The 22688-nt window shown below is 49.9% G+C and overlaps 1 protein-coding gene across 1 annotated transcript in view; it reads right to left on the reverse strand.

Moving 5' to 3' along the window:
- ORC3 (origin recognition complex subunit 3) overlaps window positions 1–22688 on the reverse strand; it is a 131464-nt gene that overhangs the window by 1438 nt on the left and 107338 nt on the right. The window contains exons 18-19 of the mRNA XM_030195642.1: window positions 11985–12101; window positions 550–629 (exon numbers count right to left, since the gene is read on the reverse strand). Of these exons, the coding sequence (XP_030051502.1) occupies window positions 550–629; window positions 11985–12101 (197 nt within the window). The remainder of the gene's footprint in view (window positions 1–549; window positions 630–11984; window positions 12102–22688) is intronic.

A 22688-nucleotide genomic window follows, 5' to 3' on the forward strand; every position in this document is an offset into this window, starting at 1 on the left:
GGAAATCAGAAGAGGCAAGAACTTTTTTACATCACTGTAGAATATTGGCCTTCGTCAGTGACTAATACTTTGGCCAACAAATCGTTTTCATCCCTAAAGATAGGTATGCAGGAAATGAATGATAGATCTGACCTTTGTTACGCAGATTTATACTTTATAGGCAGAAGTGACCTCCTCGGTCATAAAGTTTCTTGAAATTTGTCAATATAGTGTTTTAGTGCACGTTCCATGCACAATGACACGTTAAGGCCACGCGAGTCAGCATTATTTATGTGCATTCATCTATCTAAAAATGTTTTCTTTTTCTCTTTGTTCAAATTTTTCAGTTGAAATTTCACAGGGTTAGTGTACACTGCTTAAGTTTTGACAAAGGTATTTTGCCTCTGGCTAGTATCATAGGTGGTGTTTATGCTGCATAAAAGAATGTGTGGTCACTTGATACTGTGCTTAAGTGTGCTTAATTTTTCTAATTTTATAACAAAAGTATGTTGTACAAGTGAACATATTAAAGTATTTTGTAAAAAAAAAAAAAAAAATCAGAAAGGATACTGAATAACTTCATCCACTTGACCAGAAGCCATTGAATCTGAGTCTGTTCTTTCTGCAGCCGTTATAACAGTTGTAAAAGCCTGAAAAGAGAGAACATGCTAAGTTGCAAACACGCACCACTTAGGAAAAAAAAAAGTGTTGGGTTTTCTGACTATAATGTGCAAATATGCTTTATTGCTAAAAAGGTCAACTTAATATAATACATTGTTGGGGGATGGGGGGGGGAAGAGAGAAAAGAAAACTATAATGCAAGTGCTTCAGGCATATCAGATAGCAGACTCTGCTTATGTTATATTCCTGGCAAAGTGGTATTGATTATGCTGTTTTCCACTTTATTATAGGTATAATTATTGCTAATAAAAATACATAAGTACATAATTATTGCCATACTGGGACAGATCAAAGGTCCATCAAGCCCAGCATCCTGTTTCCAACAGTGGCCAATCCCGGTCACACATACCTGGCAAGATCCCCAAAAAAGTACAAAACATTCTATACTGCTTATCCCAGAAATAGTGTGCTGCAGGTTTTGTGCTGACTTCACGTTATGCAATTAGAGACTGTGGTCCAAATGTTAGTATTACCACAATTCACAGATTCCTGTTCAACAAGCAGTGAAACTTTTCAAAGAAGCTGTTTTGTTTGTTTGCTTTTTTTTTTAATGAACATTTCTGGTAGCAAGTGTTGAAAAAAAGTAGAAAGAAAACGTATTCCAAACAACACATAAGCAAGACCAAATATTTCCACCATGTAAGCTGTGGTGTGGTGAGAAAGTAAAATACAATCAGATTTCAATAAAACTAATTAGAATTATCATTAATAGAGCCTCAGGATACAGAAACCCAGGAGAGTAGTCATGATAAAGGAAAGGAACCTAAGATGAAATGCATGACGGGGAGGAGGTAATACCATTTCCCCTTCCGGGTCTACTGACTTATAAATGCATCTGGAAGGTAGGCTTTTATTGCTGTGCTTTATTCCTTCAGTATAGTGTCTCTAGTATTACCTCCTTCCCATGGTGCTAAGTTAAAACGGTTATACAATCTCCCAATATGGGTCTACTAGGATTTCCAAGTGATCCAACATGGCAACTGACTAACCCAGCTTGGAATGTCCAATATTCTTATATTATATAAATTACTTGTGAAACCTTTTCTGGAATATTATGTCAATTCTGAAGAACGTATTTTGAAAGGACAGTGTACAGCCTAGAGCAAAAGCTACCACTGTGACACTATGAAACAAGAATTAAGGGTTTAAGTGTGTAAGGTAAAGAGAAAGAGGATAAAGACACTGCAACGTCTATAAAACCAGAGGGTTATAATATTTTTCGAGGAAAACATTCTGGAATAAGGGAATCATGACTAGTGGGCAACAGAATGAGGAGCAACTTTCTTCACAGAAAAAGCTGTGAATGCATGAAGAGAAAATTGTATCAGAATGCAAAACAAAACAACAACCACCCAAGAACAGGGAAACCACATTTTCCACTATATAGCTTCCCACTATTCCAGAACCTGTGAAACAGAGAACTGAAAACTGAGCTGAAACAGCTCCTCAGTATTTTCTCTCTCCAGCATTTTTCTGCCTCTGGTTGAGTGATTTCCTCTTGGTCCAGTTGGTCAACTGGTCCCCAAATGAGCTTTGCAGGTGGCTTGAGTCTGCAGAGTCATAACTAGAGGTCTTCAGATCCCTGTCTCTGGTGCCCTGTGAATTTACTTCTTCCCTCCCTCTTGTGGAGATCTCCTTTTCCAGCACAACCAACTTAAAAAAGAAAAAGGAAAGAGGATTACTGGAGAGCCTGGGTCAGAGTATCAGTCCTGATTATTTTTCTTCTGGGGTACGACTTGTGAAGATTGTGAGCTTGGGGGGAGCAGCCAGTAGTGGTAAATCCAACTAAAGTTTGATTCAGGACCACTTGGAGGGCTGCAAGTTCTATTTGGTGCAGGGAAGGGATCCTGACTCACCACTTGGGACTGCGTTGTGCTGCACTTGAGCCAGTTGAGGTGAATGGCAACTCCCACAGAGGCAGTTAAGTGGTTTTCATGCTGTAGGACTCACCAGCCGGCATCTGGGCATTGCAATGTGCAAAAGTCGGGAATCCTGTGGGACATGGGGGACATGGGGGAAATGGTCGGTGGCAGCACGTCTTTAGGCACAGAATCTGAATAAGTAGGGGACTTTGTGCTCTCCAGCAGGGCTGGTGCACAGTATGATTCAGGAAAATGCAGAAGCAGGTACCATTTTGTCAGGGCTGACTGGCAGTGAGGAATAGCCTGTCTGATCATGTGTGGAGCATAGCTGCCATTTTACAACCTCAGGGCCTGACAGAGTATTCAGCTGCATCAGGATCTTTGTTTTCTCTGGAGTTTATCTTACACCAGGCCTATTTACTGAAGCAGGAACACAGATACTGTAAAGTGCTTCAGTCTCTTGCCCCACTGCTCCTCCAGCTCCTAAAAGATCTCGTTTAGCCTAATCTGTCCACTTATGGAGGTCTCTCTGCTTCTCCCTCCTTACCTGATGTGGCCTCGGTCTATTCAGAGAAGCAATCATTGAAGGCAGTTAGAGGAGGGAGAGCTACTCCTAAGGAGGAGGATGATCCAAAAGTACTGAGGTTGTTTCAGAGGTTCTGGAAGCCAAATTCAGGCTCTTAGGTAGAAAGCTCAAAACCAGAACCTCTAGGGTAGCATTCTCCGAAGTGCTCCCCGTTCCACGTGCACGGCCCAAGAGACAGGCAGAGCTCTGGAGTCTCAATGCGTGAATGAGGCAATGGTGCAGGGAGGAGGATTTTTTTAAACTTGCCTTTCTTATGGGGTCAGGATTAATTGTGCTTACCTTTATCCCTTTCTCTCTGCCAGCTGCGTACAAAAACTTTCTCACTAACAGAGGACCGCTATTTTCCTGCCACACATGGCTGGGACCAGCTACCAATCACAGCTGTGATTGGTCACCGGAGCCTGTCTGGCCTCTTAAAAGGGCGATCCTGATTTGGAAACAAAGAGCCTCACTCCTTGCTTCCCAATGAGGATCGCCCTTTTAGGAGCCAGACAGGCTCCATGACCAATCACTGCTGAGCTCTGATTGGTAGCTTGCCCCAGCCATGTAGATTTCCTGGAACTCCATACAACTTTGTTTAAATATGTTGACATTAAGTGATGTCCCGGTGCTTGCCTGTGAACCTCCCATCTGCCCCGCGGCACCCCTGTGAGTTCGCTGCAGTGCACTGCGGTGCCGTGGCACACAGTTTGGGAAACACTGATTTAGGCATTATAGAATTGCCTTTTATGACTTTAAAGTAGCACAACAACAATAAAGGGTATGATACATACCTGTAGCAGTTGTTCTCCGAGGACAGCAGGCTGATTGTTCTCACGACTGGGTTGACGTCCGCGGCAGCCCCCACCAACCGGAAAAAGCTTCGCGGGACGGTCGGCACGCAGGGCACGCCCACCGCGCATGCGCGGCCGTCTTCCCGCCCGTGCGCGACCGCTCCCGCCAGTTGAATGACAAGCAATAAAGTATAAAACACAACTCCAAAGGGGAGGAGGGAGGGTAGGTGAGAACAATCAGCCTGCTGTCCTCGGAGAACAACTGCTACAGGTATGTATCATACCCTTTCTCCGAGGACAAGCAGGCTGCTTGTTCTCACGACTGGGGTATCCCTAGCTCTCAGGCTCACTCAAAACAAGAACCCAGGTCAATGGAACCTCGCAACGGCGAGGAAACAACAGAAATTGACCTACGAAGAACAACTAACTGAGAGTGCAGCCTGACCAGAATAAATTCGGGTCCTGGAGGGTGGAGTTGGATTACACCCCAAACAGATTCTGCAGCACCGACTGCCCGAACCGACTATCGCGTCGGGTATCCTGCTGGAGGCAGTAATGAGATGTGAATGTGTGGACAGATGACCACGTCGCAGCCTTGCAGATCTCTTCAATAGTGGCTGACTTCAAGTGGGCCACCGACGCTGCCATGGCTCTGACACTATGAGCCGTGACATGACCCTCAAGAGTCAGCCCAGCCTGGGCGTAAGTGAAGGAAATGCAATCTGCTAGCCAATTAGAGATGGTGCGTTTCCCGACAGCGACCCCTAGCCTGTTAGGGTCGAAAGAAATAAACAATTGGGCGGACTGTCTGTTGGGCTGTGTCCGCTCCAAGTAGAAGGCCAATGCTCTCTTGCAGTCCAATGTGTGCAACTGACGTTCAGCAGGGCGGGTATGCGGCCTGGGGAAGAATGTTGGCAAGACAATTGACTGGTTAAGATGGAACTCCGACACCACCTTCGGCAGGAACTTTGGGTGAGTGCGGAGCACTACTCTGTTGTGATGAAATTTAGTATATGGAGCATGAGCTACTAGGGCTTGAAGCTCACTGACCCTACGAGCTGAAGTAACTGCCACCAAGAAAATGACCTTCCAGGTCAAGTACTTCAGATGGCAGGTATTCAGTGGCTCAAAAGGAGGTTTCATCAGCTGGGTGAGGACGACGTTGAGATCCCATGACACAGTAGGAGGCTTGATAGGGGGCTTTGACAAAAGCAAGCCTCTCATGAATCGAACGACTAAAGGCTCTCCAGAGATGGCTTTACCTTCCACACGATAATGGTAAGCACTAATCGCACTAAGGTGATTCCTTACTGAGTTGGTCTTGAGGCCAGACTCTGATAAGTGCAGAAGGTATTCAAGCAGGTTCTGTGCAGGGCAAGAACGAGGTTCTAGGGCCATGCTCTCACACCACACGACAAACCTCCTCCACTTGAAAAAGTAACTCTTTTTAGTGGAATCCTTCCTAGAGGCAAGCAAGACCCGGGAGACACCCTCAGACAGACCCAACGCAGTGAAGTCTACGCCCTCAACATCCAGGCCGTGAGAGCCAGAGACTGAAGGTTGGGGTGCAGCAACGCTCCGTCGTTCTGCGAAATGAGAGTCGGAAAACACTCCAATCTCCACGGTTCTTCGGAGGACAACTCCAGAAGAAGAGGGAACCAGATCTGACGGGGCCAAAAGGGCGCTATCAGAATCATGGTGCCGCGGTCTTGCTTGAGCTTCAGTAAGGTCTTCCCCACCAAAGGTATGGGAGGATAAGCATACAGGAGGCCGGTCCCCCAATGAAGGAGAAAGGCATCTGACGCTAGCCTGCCGTGTGCCTGAAGTCTGGAACAGAACAGAGGCAGCTTGTGGTTGGTCTGAGAGGCGAAAAGGTCCACCGAGGGGGTGCCCCACGCTCGGAAGATCTTGCGTACCACTCTGGCATGGAGCGACCACTCGTGCGGTTGCATGACTCTGCTCAGTCTGTCGGCCAGACTGTTGTTTACGCCTGCCAGGTATGTGGCTTGGAGGAGCATGCCGAACCGACACGCCCAACGCCACATCCCGACGGCCTCCTGGCACAGGGGGCGAGATCCGGTGCCCCCCTGCTTGTTGACGTAATACATTGCAACCTGATTGTCTGTCCGAATTTGGATAATTTGACAGGACAGCCGATCTCTGAAAGCCTTCAGTGCGTTCCAGATCGCTCGGAGCTCCAGGAGGTTGATCTGCAGATCCTTTTCCTGGAGGGACCACAGACCCTGAGTGTGGAGCCCATCGACATGGGCTCCCCACCCCAGGCGAGATGCATCCGTCGTCAGCACTTTCGTGGGCTGCGGAATTTGGAATGGACGTCCCAGGGTCAAATTGGTCCGGATGGTCCACCAGAGCAGTGAAGTGCGACAACTGGTGGAGAGGCGGATGACATCTTCTAGATTCCCGGTGGCTTGGAACCACTGGGAAGCTAGGGTCCATTGAGCAGATCTCATGTGAAGACGAGCCATGGGAGTCACATGAACTGTGGAGGCCATATGACCCAGAAGTCTCAACATCTGCCGAGCTGTGATCTGCTGAGACGCTCTGGTCTGCGAAGCCAGGGCCAAGAGATTGGTGGCCCTCGCTTCGGGAAGGTAGGCCTGAGCTGTCTGGGAATTCAGCAGCGCTCCTATGAATTCCAGAGATTGAGCTGGCTGGAGATGGGACTTTGGGTAATTTATCACAAACCCCAGCAGCTCCAGAAGTTGAATAGTGCACTGCATGGACCGGAGGGCTCCTGCCTCCGAGGTGTTCTTGACCAGCCAATCGTCGAGATATGGGAACACGTGCACTCCCAGCTTGCGTAGGTAGGCCGCTACCACCACGAGGCACTTTGTAAACACTCGTGGGGCAGAGGCGAGCCCAAAGGGCAGCACACAATACTGAAAGTGCCGTGCGCCCAGGCGGAATCTGAGATACTGTCTGTGAGCTGGCAGTATCGGGATGTGAGTGTATGCGTCCTTTAAATCCAGGGAACATAGCCAATCGTTTTTCTGAATCATTGGCAGAAGGGTGCCCAAGGAAAGCATCCTGAACTTTTCTTTGACCAGGAATTTGTTCAGGCCTCTCAGGTCTAGGATGGGACGCATCCCCCCTGTTTTCTTTTCCACAAGGAAGTACCTGGAATAGAATCCCTGCCCTTCCTGCCCGGGTGGTACGGGCTCGACCGCATTGGCGCTGAGAAGGGCGGAGAGTTCCTCTGCAAGTACCTGCTTGTGATGGGAGCTGAAAGACTGAGCTCCTGGAGGACAATTTGGAGGCAGGGAGGCCAAATTCAGGGCGTATCCGCACCGCACTATTTGGAGAACCCACTGGTCGGAGGTTATGAGAGGCCACCTTTGGTGAAAAAATTTTAACCTCCCTCCGACCGGCAGATCGTCCGGTACGGACACTTGTAGGGCGGCTATGTTCCCGTGGATCCAGTCAAAAGCCCGTCCCCGGCTTTTGCTGTGGAGGCGCAGGGGGCTGCTTAGGCGCACGCTGTTGACGAGAACGAGCGCGCTGGGGCTGTCCCTGTGCCTGACGAGGCCTTCGGGCCGGCTGGTTGTACCTACGCTTTGCAAAAGAATAGGGTGCAGCCTGCCGTGCCCGGGAAAAACGCCCACCCGTGGGGGCGGGTGCTGAAGGCGCCCGGTGGGAGAGCTTGTCGAGAGCGGTTTCCCGCTGATGCAGTTGGTCCACCATCTGCTCGACCTTCTCACCGAAAATGTTATCCCCCCGGCAAGGGACGTCAGCCAGTCTCTGCTGGGTGCGGTTGTCCAGGTCAGAGGCACGCAGCCATGAGAGCCTGCGCATCACTATACCTTGGGCCGCAGCACGAGATGCCACGTCACAGGTGTCAAAAATCCCCCTGGACAGGAACTTTCTGCACGCCTTCAGCTGCCTGACCACCTCCTGATAAGGCCTGGACTGCTCCGGCGGGAGCTTATCGACCAGGTCCGCCAGCTGTTGCACATTGGTCCGCATGTGGATGCTCATATAGAGCAGGTAAGATTGGATGCGGGTCACGAGCATGGAGGACTGGTAGGCCTTCCTCCCAAATGAGTCCAGAGTGCGAGACTCCCGCCCCGGGGGCGCCGAGGCGGTATCCCTCGAACTCCGTGCCCTCTTGAGAGCAGAATCCACGACCGCTGAGTCATGGGGCAACTGGGGCCGCATGAGCTCTGGGTCAGAGTGGATCCTGTACTGGGACTCTGCTTTCTTGGGAATGGTGGGATTAGTTAATGGTCGCACCCAGTTCCGGAGCAGCGTCTCCTTCAGGACATTGTGCAGCGGTACCGTGGAGGACTCTCTAGGTGGTGATGGATAGTCGAGGACCTCGAGCATCTCGGCCCTCGGCTCTTCCACAGAGACCACGGGAAAGGGAATGCTTATAGACATATCCCGCACAAAGGAGGCAAAGGAGAGACTCTCAGGAGGTGAGAGCTTCCTCTCCGGTGACGGCGTGGGGTCCGAGGGAAGGCCCGTAGACTCCTCTGAGGAGAAATATCTCGGGTCCTCCTCTTCCCCCCACGAGTCCTCATCCTCGGTATCGGACATTAGCTCATGTAGCTGAGTCCGGTACCGGGCCCGGCTCGACGTCGAGGCACCGAGGCCTCGGTGTCGTCGAGCGGTGGACTCCCGCGCCGGCGGGGACGGAGCTCCCTCCATCGACGTCGACGGGGACTCCACCTGCGTGGCTGTCGAGACCGGCACCGCAAGCGGCGGCGGTGTCGACTGCCCCGGCGCCGGGCTAGAGCTCGCCGGCGCCACAGTCATCGGCGCCGAGGGCGCAAGCACCCCCGGCGCCGGCACAGCCTGGCGCATCAGCCCTTCCAGGAGCCCCGGAAGGATGGCTCTGAGGCACTCGTCCAGGCCCGCTGCCGAGAAAGGCGGTGGGGCCGGTAAGGGTGTCGGTGCCAGAAGCTGCTGGGGGCCAGGAGACGGCACCGAGGTGCCGGAACCCCGACGCGTCGGTACCTCCACCACCGACGGAGATCTCTCCTCTCTGTGATGACGCTTCGGCGTCGACTCCTCGTCAGGCACCGAGGGCTCCCGGTGACGGCGCTTCTTGTCCTTCTTCCGGTGCACGTCACCGGTGCCGGAGGGCATGGAGGAGGAGGAGGTCGATCCCCCTCGGTCTCGAGGTACCGGGTCCGACAGGGTTCGGTCCCGTGGCTCACGAGTTGAGGGAGTGACCGGGGCCGACTGCCCACGCGGTCTCTCTACCCCACTCTCGCCGGCGGACCGGCGGGCCGACGGGACCTGTTCTCCTGGGGTCGCTGCCATCGGTGCCGATGTCTCGGGCATCGATACCGGTACCGAAGAACCGGCCTTCGATACCGATGCCGTCGAGGTCGACGTCGAGGGGCCGGCGCAAGTTCCAAAAAGACGGTCCCGCAGAACTTGCCTCGCAACCTGAGTCCGTTTCCGGAGACCGAGACACAAAGCACACGACTTGAGATTGTGCTCCGGCCCGAGGCACTGGAGGCACCAAGCGTGGGTGTCGGTCTGCGAGATCGGCCGGCCGCAGCGACCACACTTTTTAAATCCACTCGGGACCTTCGAGGACATCGACGGAAAAATCGCGTCGGCGAAGTCAAAGTCGGCAATGGTGGCTAAAATCACACCACGAAAATTGAAACCGACCGAGCGGCCACTAGGCCGCAACGAGGCGTCCCCGCTAGAAAGCGAGGGAAAAGGGAGGAGCGCGTGCTCCACACGCGCAAAATTCTTTTTTTTTTTTTTTTTTTTTTTGGATAACAAAACGAAACGAAAGAAGAAGAGGCCGAAAAGGCCAAGAGCGACGACCCGCGTAAACGCGGTCGAAAATTCCGGCGGCTGAAACGAGAGAGTTGCAAAAACACGACTCTCTCAGTCGCGGAAAAAAAGTAACTGGCGGGAGCGGTCGCGCACGGGCGGGAAGACGGCCGCGCATGCGCGGTGGGCGTGCCCTGCGTGCCGACCGTCCCGCGAAGCTTTTTCCGGTTGGTGGGGGCTGCCGCGGACGTCAACCCAGTCGTGAGAACAAGCAGCCTGCTTGTCCTCGGAGAATTCTCATGTTTCTCTTCAGTTCACTACCTTGATGACATTTTGAGCACCTCCTATGCACTTCCCCTCAGATTCTAGGTATCACAAAATACAAAAATGGGATTCAAAGCTTTTATATTAAAAAAAAAAAATCTTGGGACGTAATCAAATCATTCTAGCTCAATTTCCCAAGAATTATAGTAAATTATAAATTAAAATTTTTTTTTTTTTTTGTGAATGTGCTTAGAGAACCCATATGACCTAAAAGTGAACAATTTCTCTTATTTTAAGGTCACTGAATCTATCATCACGCTTCCTCATTATTTAATAGCAGAGCATAAGTGTCCACAATTTACAGTTTTGTAAACACAGTCCAAAAAAAATCTTCTACCCCAAAAAAGGGGAACACTTATCTTTGAAGTTGAAACTGGGAAATCACTCCCATAACCATTCATCTTCTGTGACCAGATAAATACAGTGTCTTATTACGCCAAGTGATTAGATAGCTATTTTACAAAAAGTGCATGCACTGGTTTAAAAGGACAGTCGGCGTCCTAGTTCTCTCATGACGCCATTTTTGAGGCAAGCTTGTTCTTGCTCCCCATGTAAGCCTGTAGATTTTGATGTGAATCTTTTGATTAAGATGTATATATTAAGGGGATCTGAGGGTAGAGAGGGGGGGGGAGGGGGAAGAGATCAATGGGGAACCACAGGGGGATAAAGGAAGTTTGATAATGGAATGTATTTGTTTGATATAACAGAGGATTATTACATAGTTGACTTGTAGTAGTTTATGTAATTTTGTGGGAAAATCTCCTCTGAATTGTCATCAAAAATAATGTTGTAATACAAAGTGTAGGGAAAAGGGGGTAGAAGGGAAGTTAGGAGATAGGGGAGAAAATGTTAAAAAGTGAGGATTGTTGTTCAGTAAAGTGTTGGATTTATACAGCATGATGAGTTTGTGAAAAGTTCAGTGAAATATATTGTTTTGGAGTAACATGCTGAAATATCAATAAAAACTGTTTAAACATAAGATATATATATTAGTTAATGATTTTGGTTTGTTATTTAAGGTACCCCTTGAAGAAGCTATTATAGTGCAACCCAGATCCAAGTCAGGGTTGTATGGAGTAATAAGGCACTGTATTTATCTGGTCACAGAAGATGGTTATGGGAGTGATTTCCAGGTTTCAACTTCAAAGATAAGTGCTCCCCTTTTTTGGGGTAGAAGATTTTGTTTTGGACTGTGATTATAAAACTGTGAATTGTGGACACTTATGCTCTGCTATTAAATAAATGAGGAAGTACCGATGATAGATAACAGTGACCTTAACGTAAGAGAAATTATTCACTTATAGGTCACATGGGTTTTCTGAGCATATTCACAAAAGTTTTTTTTTAAATTTAGAATTTACTATGTTTCTTAGGAAACTTATTCTAGACAGATTTTAGATATGGCGCTGAGATCTTTGCTTTGCATGCAAATTAATTAGCTTACAAGCCAATTGCAATTCATTGATATCAATTATTGCAGTTAATTGGCAATAATTGAAATTTGCCTCTGCTTCTCCCCGCACCCTATTCATAACCTGTGCATATAAATCCTCTAGCACACAACTAAAAGGGGGCATAGCCGGGGAAACGGCAGAGGCGTTCCTAAAAGTTGCGCACGGGGTTATAGAATAACCCCATTTCTGTGCCAAAATTACCAGGATTGGGCGTTGCCATTTTCACGAGGTTTCAGCTGGCATAAATACCAGCGCCCTACTTTTGCCATGGAAATGGGTATTCTATTAATAGAACAGTACTCTGCATTGGAGCCGACTCTGTGGGTGCTTGAGCACCCCCAGTATTAAGAAAGTTCCTTGTATGTGTCCAGGGAGGGATTATTTTCATTGTGTTTAGCACCCCCAATAATTTTGAAAAGTTGGCTCCTATGGTACTCTGTGATTTTTTTCTAGCATCAAAATCTCAGTGCAATTTATAGAATGCCCCCCCTTCTTGGCTAGACAGATTTTCTAGTAAAGTACTGAATGAAGCAGAATTAAACAAATGACTATTTTCCTGCTTACATACCTCTAACCAGTCATAGAGGTTAATCAATCTTCCACATTCCAGATGGAGTTTATATGCAATGCATATATCAGGAGCCAAGTTGGAAATGATTCCACCATTGCTTTTTAGAACTTCATTCTGTTAAGGAAAATAAGTGTGGCGAAATTACAACATGGTATGTACCAGGGTACACATATAATTCATAGTATATGCAGCTGGTATATGTGGAGGGGCATAATTGAACGAAAACGTCTATCTCCATGGGCGTTTATCTCCGAGAACGGGTCCGTGAAGGGGCGGACCGAACCGTATTTTTGAAAAAAAATAGACGTCCATGTTTTATTCGACAATTTGTGAGCTGGGCATTTTTGTTTTTCAGTGATAATGGAAAATGAAAGCGCCCAGCTCAAAAACGAATAAATCCAAGGCATTTGTTCATGGGAGGGGCCAGGATTCGTAGTGCACTGGTCCCCCTCACATGCCAGGACACCAACCGGGCACCCTAGGGGGCACTTTTACAAAAACAAAAAAAAAAGGTAAAAGAGCTCCCAGGTGCATAGCATCCTTCCCTTGTGTGTTGAGCCCCCCAAATCCCCCTCAAAACCCACTGCCCACAAGTCTACACCATTACTATAGCCCTAAGGGGTGAAGGGGAGGCACCTACATGTGGGTACAGTGGGTTTGGGGGGGTTGGACGACTAAGCATTAAGCAGCACAATTGTAACAGGTGGGGGGGGGGGGGGTGGGCCTGGGTCCACCTGCCTGAAGTCCACTGCACCCCCTAACAACTGCTCCAGGGACCTGCATACTGCTGCCAGGGAGGTGGGTATGACATTTGAGGGTGAAAATAAAAAGTTGTGAAACATCATTTTTTGTGGTGGGAGGGGGTTAGTGACCACTGGGGGAGTCAGGGGAGGTCATCCCCGATTCCCTCTGGGGGTAATCTGGTCATTTAGGGCACTTTTTGGGGCCTTATTCGTGAAAAAAACAGGGTCCAGGAAAAGTGCCCTAAATTCTAGCTACAAACGCATACTTTTTTTCCATTATCGGCGAAAGGCGTCCATCTCTCCTCGGCCGATAACCACGCCCAAGTTCCACCTTCGCCACGCCTCCGACGCGCCCTCATCAACTTTGTACGCTTCCGCGATGGAGTGCAGTTGAAAACGTCCAAAATCGGCTTTCCATTATACCGATTTATTCGTTTTTGTGAGATAAATGTCTATCTCCCGATTTGGGTCGAAATCTAGGCGTTTTTCTCTTTCAATTATAAGGTGGATAACCAATACAGGAAAAAAAAGATTATTGCTATCTTTGATCTCCTATTAGGTGTTTCTCTGTGTTCTCAGTAATGATTAGGTCTATGTTGAACTGCTTCTTTAAGTGCTGAAGGTATGGACACTTTCATTGCCACTTGTGCTGTCACTCCCATATAACATCATTCATTTGAATGGAAGGCTCCCTTGCACAAATAAGATTTTCAGGATTGTCAATTATCTTTTTGTGTTTTTCTTCATCATGGTTCCCACGTTGAGGCAGGTTTCTCTGGATTTTGTCTAACCACTATTAGCTGTATGGTCTTCTGTGACTCCAGAGCTATTTGTACTTTTATGACTTCATGATTTAAGAATTTGCTGAAACATGATCAGGTTGGGCTTTGTAAAAGTCTACATTTTTGAAAACAATCTGACATCATCACCATGGACACAAGGATCGATACTGTCACCTATTCTGTTCAATATCTACCTCAAGCCACTAGCTGAGCTGATTCAATCAATGGACACTCAGTTTTACATGTGGAGTAGCCTAATGGTTAGTGCAGTGGCCTGAGAACCAGGTTCGATTCCCACTGCAGCTCCTTGTGGCTCTGGGCAAATCACTTAACCTGCCATTGCCCTAAGTACAAAATAAGTACCTGTATATAATATGTAAACCGCTTTGCTTGTCACCACAGAAATGTGATGTATCAAATCCCATCCCCTTTCAAACTGTATAATTGCATACACATGTAAAAAGTACATGCATGGAAAGTGTGAGCCTACTTTTACACAATCTGTGAATAGACAATCCCAAGGGCAGATGAGAGACAGGGTTGTATAAGAAAAACACGCACAAGTGTAGAGTAACTTTTATACTTTCTTTGGAGCTGGTGTAAATCTGTGCATTGAATTTGTGTGCTGTTGGTGCAGCATATGGGAGCCCTTTTACTTACACAGCCATCTATGTTACTTTTTGGACTTATCACATAGGTGTCCTGTCAAGCCTGGATTCTGCTAAAATAAATTCCAAAGCTTTTTCTCAGTGCTGTATTGGGCATATGAAACTCCTAAATAGTTTCCTCTTCTGTTCTTTCTCATATGGCTTCTATCAATGAGCCTCCCAGAACTTCCTGCATTTTTCCTTTTCTCAATTCCCTCTTAAGAACAGACTGGGCATTACAACTTTATTGTGACCTTACTTCCAGTGCTGCTCTTTAGTCTGCTTCAGAGGCATTTTCGTAAGAACAACACTTGAATCAACCTCTTATTGGGCAGTGCTCCCATCTCAAGAAAGTCAAAACAGCAGGAGCCTGAGCCAGGAACTGAACCCTTATCTGCTTGCCAGTGCAAATCATTAACACAGGAGGCATCTCCTCCATGACACCCTATCCATTGTTTGTGTAAAAACTACTGTCAAAGTTTCTCCTGGGAAAAATCTTGCCTAGTACATTTTAAAAGACTGAGGCCCAGATGCACAAAACCTAACGAGCCCACAACTTAACCAGTTTAAAACGCAAGTAGTTCACCCCGGGCATGCACTAAGGGCATTTTCCCTGCCACGGTATCAGGCAACAAAAACGGAATGCAAATGTTTGAAAAGCTATTATAATGAGCTGCACTACCGCTGCAGCCCGTTATAATGAGATGCACTACCGTTTTTCCGATTCCCTTACCGTAGGAACCCTAACGAGATGTCTGACCTCTTGTTAGGGCTCCTGTGAGGGAATCGGAAAGGAAAAGGGCCCCCCAAAAAAGGTAAAAAAGAAAAAAAAAAAGCAGGGAGCGCATGTGAGGGGCGTCCTTTAAGGACGTACTCTCCCTGCGCTTGTGAGAGACGTTTTTTTTTCGCAGTTTTTTGCTCTGCCGGCGCTCGTGTTTTTTTCCCCCCTTCTTGAGAGTCTTTGCCGCGCCACTTACACCTCCACAGCGAAAGTTTTCTATTTTCCTGGTTGCCGGAGAATCGGGACGTCCCTTTAGATTAGGCTCCTCTTCCTGGTCTCTTCAGCCAATCAGAGCGCGTTTCGCTGACAACAGCCAGCTAAGCCCGCTTTGATTGGCTGAAGAGACCAGGAAGAGGAGCCTAATCTAAAGGGACGTCCCGATTCTCCGACTCAGGTACCGAAGGACTAGAGAATGCAAGTGAGCTACAACGAGTAGCTCATTTGCATTCCCTATCGTTGATGCATTCCCGTTCCCTACCGATTCGCTATGGAATCGGTAGGGAACGGGAATTACCAATGTCTTTCATGCATCTGGGCCTGAGAAACTTTAAGTCAGCAATGTTAAAATGGGTCTACTTTTCAGATAATCAGATTATATTTGTTGCTCTGAACTGAATGCTTTAAGCCTTTTAAGAAAGAAATGTCATATATCATTTTCAATCTCTTTTTTTTAAGTGCAACTTCGCTAATATGCCCAAGTCTATACATACAAAGCAGGGAATTAAATACATGGCTGCTGCAAGGGTATTAGGTACCCTCATCAAACTTTCAGACTTGCCCCCCTCCCCAATCATGATCACTCCAACACTACCTATCCTAGTATAATCTGAGTTAACGAGCAATTTGAAAACTTCCCATTCTCCCTATTGGTAAAAGTACATAGTAACATAGTAACATAGTAGATGACGGCAGATAAAGACCTGCATGGTCCATCCAGTCTGCCCATGACAAACTCATATGTGTATACCTTACCTTGAATTTGTACCTGTCCTTTTCAGGGCACAGACCATATAAGTCTGCCCAGCAGTATTTCCCGCCTCCCAGCCACCAGTCCCGCCTCCCATCACCGGCTCTGGTACAGACCGTATAAGTCTGCCCACCCCTATCCTCGCCTCCCAACCACCACCCCCTCTTCCCCTCAACCTCCTCCTGTACGTAAGAACATAAGAATTGCCATACTGGGGTTGGACCAAAAGGTCCTCTAGCCAAGTATCTTGCTTCTAAAAATGGCCAAGCCAGGTTGCAAAGTACCTGGCAGAATCCCAAAAGTAGTAATATTCCATGCTACCTACCCTCAGGGATAAGCTGTGGCTATTCCCATTACTACCTTAATAACAGTTTTTATGGGCTTTACCTTCAGGAATTTGTCCAAACCTTTTTTAAAAAATCAGCTACTTTATCTGCCTTTACCACATCCTCTGGCAACAAGTTCTAAAGCTTAATTATGTGTTGAGTGAAAAAAAAATATTTTCTCCTATTTGTTGTAAAAGTATTACTGTGTAACTTCATGGTGTGTTCCTTGGTCTTTGTACTTTTTGAAAGAGTAAACAAATGATTCGCATGCACGCCACTCGCAATTTGGCAAATCTGTATCATATCCCCCCCTCCACAGTTGTCTCTTCTCTAAGCTTAAGAGCCCTAACCTCTTTAGTCTTTCCCCATATGAGATTCATTTAATTCCCTTTATCATTTTGGTTACCCTGCTCTGTACCTTTTTCTAATTCTGCTTTATTGTTCATGAGATGCAGCAACCATAATCACACACAATCCTCAAGTGCATCATGGAACAATACAGAGGTATTATGATATTCTTTGTTTCGTTTTCTATTCCTTTCCTAACATTCTGTTTGCTTGTGTGGCCACCACTGCACACTAAGCAGAAGAGACTGTGTAGCTTTCAGGACCTATTGTTTTATTTTGACTGCATGTGCTCTTTGGTGCTCTCCAGAACCTGATGTCCTAGACCAGTGATGGGCAACCTTTTGAGCTTGGTGTGTCAAAATTCGCCAAAAAACCGAGCATAACTCGGGTGGTGTGTCACTTCGAGAAAAATCACTGCTACTAGGACCGCCTCCGGGCCCCCCCCCCCCCACCCGAGATCGCCGGGGCCCCCCTCCACCCGCTACTGGGCCCGGAACTAACCTTAAAGCCTCCTTTCACGTCGCAGCAGCAGGGCAGACCTCTCCTCCTTCATTCTGTGCTCCGCCCTCGCGGACGTTACGTCAGGCGAGGGCAGGACACGGAAGGAAGGAGTGGCCTGCCCTGCTGCTGCGACGTGAAAGGAGGCTTTAAGGTTAGTTTCCGGGAGCGAGGAGGGAGGGCGGACCACACTGCGGCGGCGGCGCCGCATGTCATCGAAAATGGCTACACGTGTCATAGGTTTGCCATCAGGGTCCTAGACGAACTGCCTAATGGTTGAGTGGGTCCTGATTAAACCTGCTTCTGCTCTTTAGAATGAGTCATTGTTCCAACTCAGGTAATGCTCTTAGATTAAGGTAGCAAAGAAAGACTTTATGCCTATGTTATAAAGTTCAGAGAGAGCAAATTTGATTTCTGGTAAAACTAATGACACAGATATCTTGCTATTCAAAGAGTTGCATACCAGAGGCGTAGCCAGAGCTCGACAGGGGTGGGGGGGCACATTTTGGCCTGCCTTCCCATCGTCACCACTTCCGCCCCCCCCCCCCACTATCGTCCTCCTGCCACCACTGTGAAGGTACCATGGCTGGCGGGAGGTCCCCAACCCCCGCCAGCTAAAGTGTTTGTCCCGCACTGGTCTCACATTGTCTGGCACCCTGTCCTCTTTTCAGTCGCTGTGCATGCTCATTTTAATGAAACTGAGCATGTGCGAACATAGGGTATGATACATACCTGTAGCAGGTGTTCTCCGAGGACAGCAGGCTGATTGTTCTCACGACTGGGTGACGTCCGCGGCAGCCCCCACCAACCGGAAAGAAGCTTCGCGGGACGGTCGGCACGCAGGGCACGCCCACCGCGCATGCGCGGCCGTCTTCCCGCCCGTGCGCGACCGCTCCCGCCAGTTGAATGACTAGCAAAAGATGAAACACACAACTCCAAAGGGGAGGAGGGAGGGTAGGTGAGAACAATCAGCCTGCTGTCCTCGGAGAACACCTGCTACAGGTATGTATCATACCCTTTCTCCGAGGACAAGCAGGCTGCTTGTTCTCACGACTGGGGTATCCCTAGCTCTCAGGCTCACTCAAAACAAGAACCCAGGTCAATGGAACCTCGCAACGGCGAGGAAACAACAGAAATTGACCTACGAAGAACAACTAACTGAGAGTGCAGCCTGACCAGAATAAATTCGGGTCCTGGAGGGTGGAGTTGGATTTACACCCCAAACAGATTCTGCAGCACCGACTGCCCGAACCGACTGTCGCGTCGGGTATCCTGCTGGAGGCAGTAATGTGATGTGAATGTGTGGACAGATGACCACGTCGCAGCCTTGCAAATCTCTTCAATAGTGGCTGACTTCAAGTGGGCCACTGACGCTGCCATGGCTCTAACACTATGAGCCGTGACATGACCCTCAAGAGTCAGCCCAGCCTGGGCGTAAGTGAAGGAAATGCAATCTGCTAGCCAATTAGAGATGGTGCGTTTCCCGACAGCGACCCCTAGCCTGTTAGGGTCGAAAGAAACAAACAATTGGGCGGACTGTCTGTGGGGCTGTGTCCGCTCCAAGTAGAAGGCCAATGCTCTCTTGCAGTCCAATGTGTGCAACTGACGTTCAGCAGGGCGGGTATGCGGCCTGGGGAAGAATGTTGGCAAGACAATTGACTGGTTAAGATGGAACTCCGACACCACCTTCGGCAGGAACTTTGGGTGGGTGCGGAGCACTACTCTGTTGTGATGAAATTTGGTATATGGAGCATGAGCTACTAGGGCTTGAAGCTCACTGACCCTACGAGCTGAAGTAACTGCCACCAAGAAAATGACCTTCCAGGTCAAGTACTTCAGATGGCAGGTATTCAGTGGCTCAAAAGGAGGTTTCATCAGCTGGGTGAGGACGACGTTGAGATCCCATGACACAGTAGGAGGCTTGATAGGGGGCTTTGACAAAAGCAAGCCTCTCATGAATCGAACGACTAAAGGCTCTCCAGAGATGGCTTTACCTTCCACACGATAATGGTAAGCACTAATCGCACTAAGGTGATTCCTTACTGAGTTGGTCTTGAGGCCAGACTCTGATAAGTGCAGAAGGTATTCAAGCAGGTTCTGTGCAGGGCAAGAACGAGGTTCTAGGGCTTTGCTCTCACACCACACGACAAACCTCCTCCACTTGAAAAAGTAACTCTTTTTAGTGGAATCCTTCCTAGAGGCAAGTAAGACCCGGGAGACACCCTCAGACAGACCCAACGCAGTGAAGTCTACGCCCTCAACATCCAGGCCGTGAGAGCCAGAGACTGAAGGTTGGGGTGCAGTAACGCTCCGTCGTTCTGCAAAATGAGAGTCGGAAAACACTCCAATCTCCACGGTTCTTCTGAGGACAACTCCAGAAGAAGAGGGAACCAGATCTGACGGGGCCAAAAGGGCGCTATCAGAATCATGGTGCCGTGGTCTTGCTTGATCTTCAGTAAGGTCTTCCCCACCAAAGGTATGGGAGGATAAGCATACAGGAGGTCGGTCCCCCAATGGAGGAGAAAGGCATCCGACGCTAGCCTGCCGTGTGCCTGAAGTCTGGAACAGAACAGAGGCAGCTTGTGGTTGGTCTGAGAGGCGAAAAGGTCCACCGAGGGGGTGCCCCACGCTCGGAAGATCTTGCGTACCACTCTGGCATGGAGCGACCACTCGTGCGGTTGCATGACTCTGCTCAGTCTGTCGGCCAGACTGTTGTTTACGCCTGCCAGGTACGTGGCTTGGAGGAGCATGCCGAACCGACACGCCCAACGCCACATCCCGACGGCCTCCTGGCACAGGGGGCGAGATCCGGTGCCCCCCTGCTTGTTGACGTAATACATTGCAACCTGATTGTCTGTCCGAATTTGGATAATTTGGCAGGACAGCCGATCTCTGAAAGCCTTCAGTGCGTTCCAGATCGCTCGGAGCTCCAGGAGGTTGATCTGCAGATCCTTTTCCTGGAGGGACCACAGACCCTGGGTGTGAAGCCCATCGACATGGGCTCCCCACCCCAGGCGAGATGCATCCGTCGTCAGCACTTTCCCGGGCTGCGGAATTTGGAATGGACGTCCCAGGGTCAAATTGGTCCGGATGGTCCACCAGAGCAGTGAAGTGCGGCAACTGGTGGAGAGGCGGATGACATCTTCTAGATTCCCGGTGGCTTGGAACCACTGGGAAGCTAGGGTCCATTGAGCAGATCTCATGTGAAGACGAGCCATGGGAGTCACATGAACTGTGGAGGCCATATGACCCAGAAGTCTCAACATCTGCCGAGCTGTGATCTGCTGGGACGCTCTGGTCTGCGAAGCCAGGGCCAAGAGGTTGGTGGCCCTCGCTTCGGGAAGGTAGGCCTGAGCCGTCTGGGAATTCAGCAGCGCTCCTATGAATTCCAGAGACTGAGTTGGCTGGAGATGGGACTTTGGGTAATTTATCACAAACCCCAGCAGCTCCAGAAGTTGAATAGTGCACTGCATGGACCGGAGGGCTCCTGCCTCCGAGGTGTTCTTGACCAGCCAATCGTCGAGATATGGGAACACGTGCACTCCCAGCTTGCGTAGGTAGGCCGCTACCACCACGAGGCACTTGGTAAACACTCGTGGGGCAGAGGCGAGCCCAAAGGGCAGCACACAATACTGAAAGTGCCGTGCGCCCAGGCGGAATCTGAGATACTGTCTGTGAGCTGGCAGTATCGGTATGTGAGTATATGCGTCCTTTAAATCCAGGGAACATAGCCAATCGTTTTTCTGAATCATTGGCAGAAGGGTGCCCAAGGAAAGCATCCTGAACTTTTCTTTGACCAGGAATTTGTTCAGGCCTCTCAGGTCTAGGATGGGACGCATCCCCCCTGTTTTCTTTTCCACAAGGAAGTACCTGGAATAGAATCCCTGCCCTTCCTGCCCGGGTGGTACGGGCTCGACCGCATTGGCGCTGAGAAGGGCGGAGAGTTCCTCTGCAAGTACCTGCTTGTGATGGGAGCTGAAAGACTGAGCTCCCGGGGGACAATTTGGAGGCAGGGAGGCCAAATTCAGGGCGTATCCGCACCGCACTATTTGGAGAACCCACTGGTCGGAGGTTATGAGAGGCCACCTTTGGTGAAAGAATTTTAACCTCCCTCCGACCGGCAGATCGTCCGGTACGGACACTTGTAGGGCGGCTATGTTCCCGTGGATCCAGTCAAAAGCCCGTCCCCGGCTTTTGCTGTGGAGGCGCAGGGGGCTGCTTAGGCGCACGCTGTTGACGAGAACGAGCGCGCTGGGGCTGTCCCTGTGCCTGACGAGGCCTTCGGGCCGGCTGGTTGTACCTACGCTTCGCAAAAGAATAGGGTGCAGCCTGCCGGGCCCGGGAAAAACGTCCACCTGTAGAGGTGGATGCTGAAGACGCCCGGTGGGAGAGCTTGTCGAGAGCGGTTTCCCGCTGATGCAGTTGGTCCACCATCTGCTCGACCTTCTCACCGAAAATGTTATCCCCCCGGCAAGGGACGTCAGCCAGTCTCTGCTGGGTGCGGTTGTCCAGGTCAGAGGCACGTAGCCATGAGAGCCTGCGCATCACTATACCTTGGGCCGCAGCACGAGATGCCACGTCACAGGTGTCAAAAATACCCCTGGACAGGAACTTTCTGCACGCCTTCAGCTGCCTGACCACCTCCTGATAAGGCCTGGACTGCTCCGGCGGGAGCTTCTCGACCAGGTCCGCCAGCTGTTGCACATAGGTCCGCATGTGGATGCTCATATAGAGCAGGTATGACTGGATGCGGGTCACGAGCATGGAGGATTGGTAGGCCTTCCTCCCAAACGAGTCCAGAGTGCGAGACTCCCGCCCCGGGGGCGCCGAGGCGGTATCCCTCGAACTCCGTGCCCTCTTGAGAGCAGAATCCACGACCGCTGAGTCATGGGGCAATTGGGGCCGCATGAGCTCTGGGTCAGAGTGGATCCTGTACTGGGACTCTGCTTTCTTGGGAATGGTGGGGTTAGTTAATGGTCGCACCCAGTTCCGGAGCAGCGTCTCCTTCAGGACATTGTGCAGCGGCACCGTGGAGGACTCTCTAGGTGGTGATGGATAGTCGAGGACCTCGAGCATCTCGGCCCTCGGCTCTTCCACAGAGACCACGGGGAAGGGAATGCTGATAGACATATCCCGCACAAAGGAGGCAAAGGAGAGACTCTCAGGAGGTGAGAGCTTCCTCTCCGGTGAAGGCGTGGGGTCCGAGGGAAGGCCCGTAGACTCCTCTGAGGAGAAATATCTAGGGTCCTCCTCTTCCCCCCACGAGTCCTCATCCTCGGTATCGGACATTAGCTCATGTAGCTGAGTCCTGTACCGGGCCCGGCTCGACGTCGAGGCACCGAGGTCTCGGTGTCGTCGAGCGGTGGACTCCCACGCCGGCGGGGACGGAGCTCCCTCCATCGACGTCGACGGGGACTCCACCTGCGTGGCGGTCGAGACCGGCACCGCAAGCGGCGGCGGTGTCGACAGCCCCGGCGCCGGGCTAGAGCTCGCCGGCTCCACAGTCATCGGCGCCGAGGGCGCAAGCACCCCCGGCGCCGGCACAGCCTGGCGCATCAGCCCTTCCAGGATCCCCGGAAGGATGGCTCTGAGGCACTCGTCCAGGCCCG

The sequence above is a fragment of the Microcaecilia unicolor genome, chromosome 3 (genome assembly GCF_901765095.1).
Source record: "Microcaecilia unicolor chromosome 3, aMicUni1.1, whole genome shotgun sequence".
Taxonomy (NCBI): Eukaryota; Metazoa; Chordata; class Amphibia; order Gymnophiona; family Siphonopidae; genus Microcaecilia; species Microcaecilia unicolor.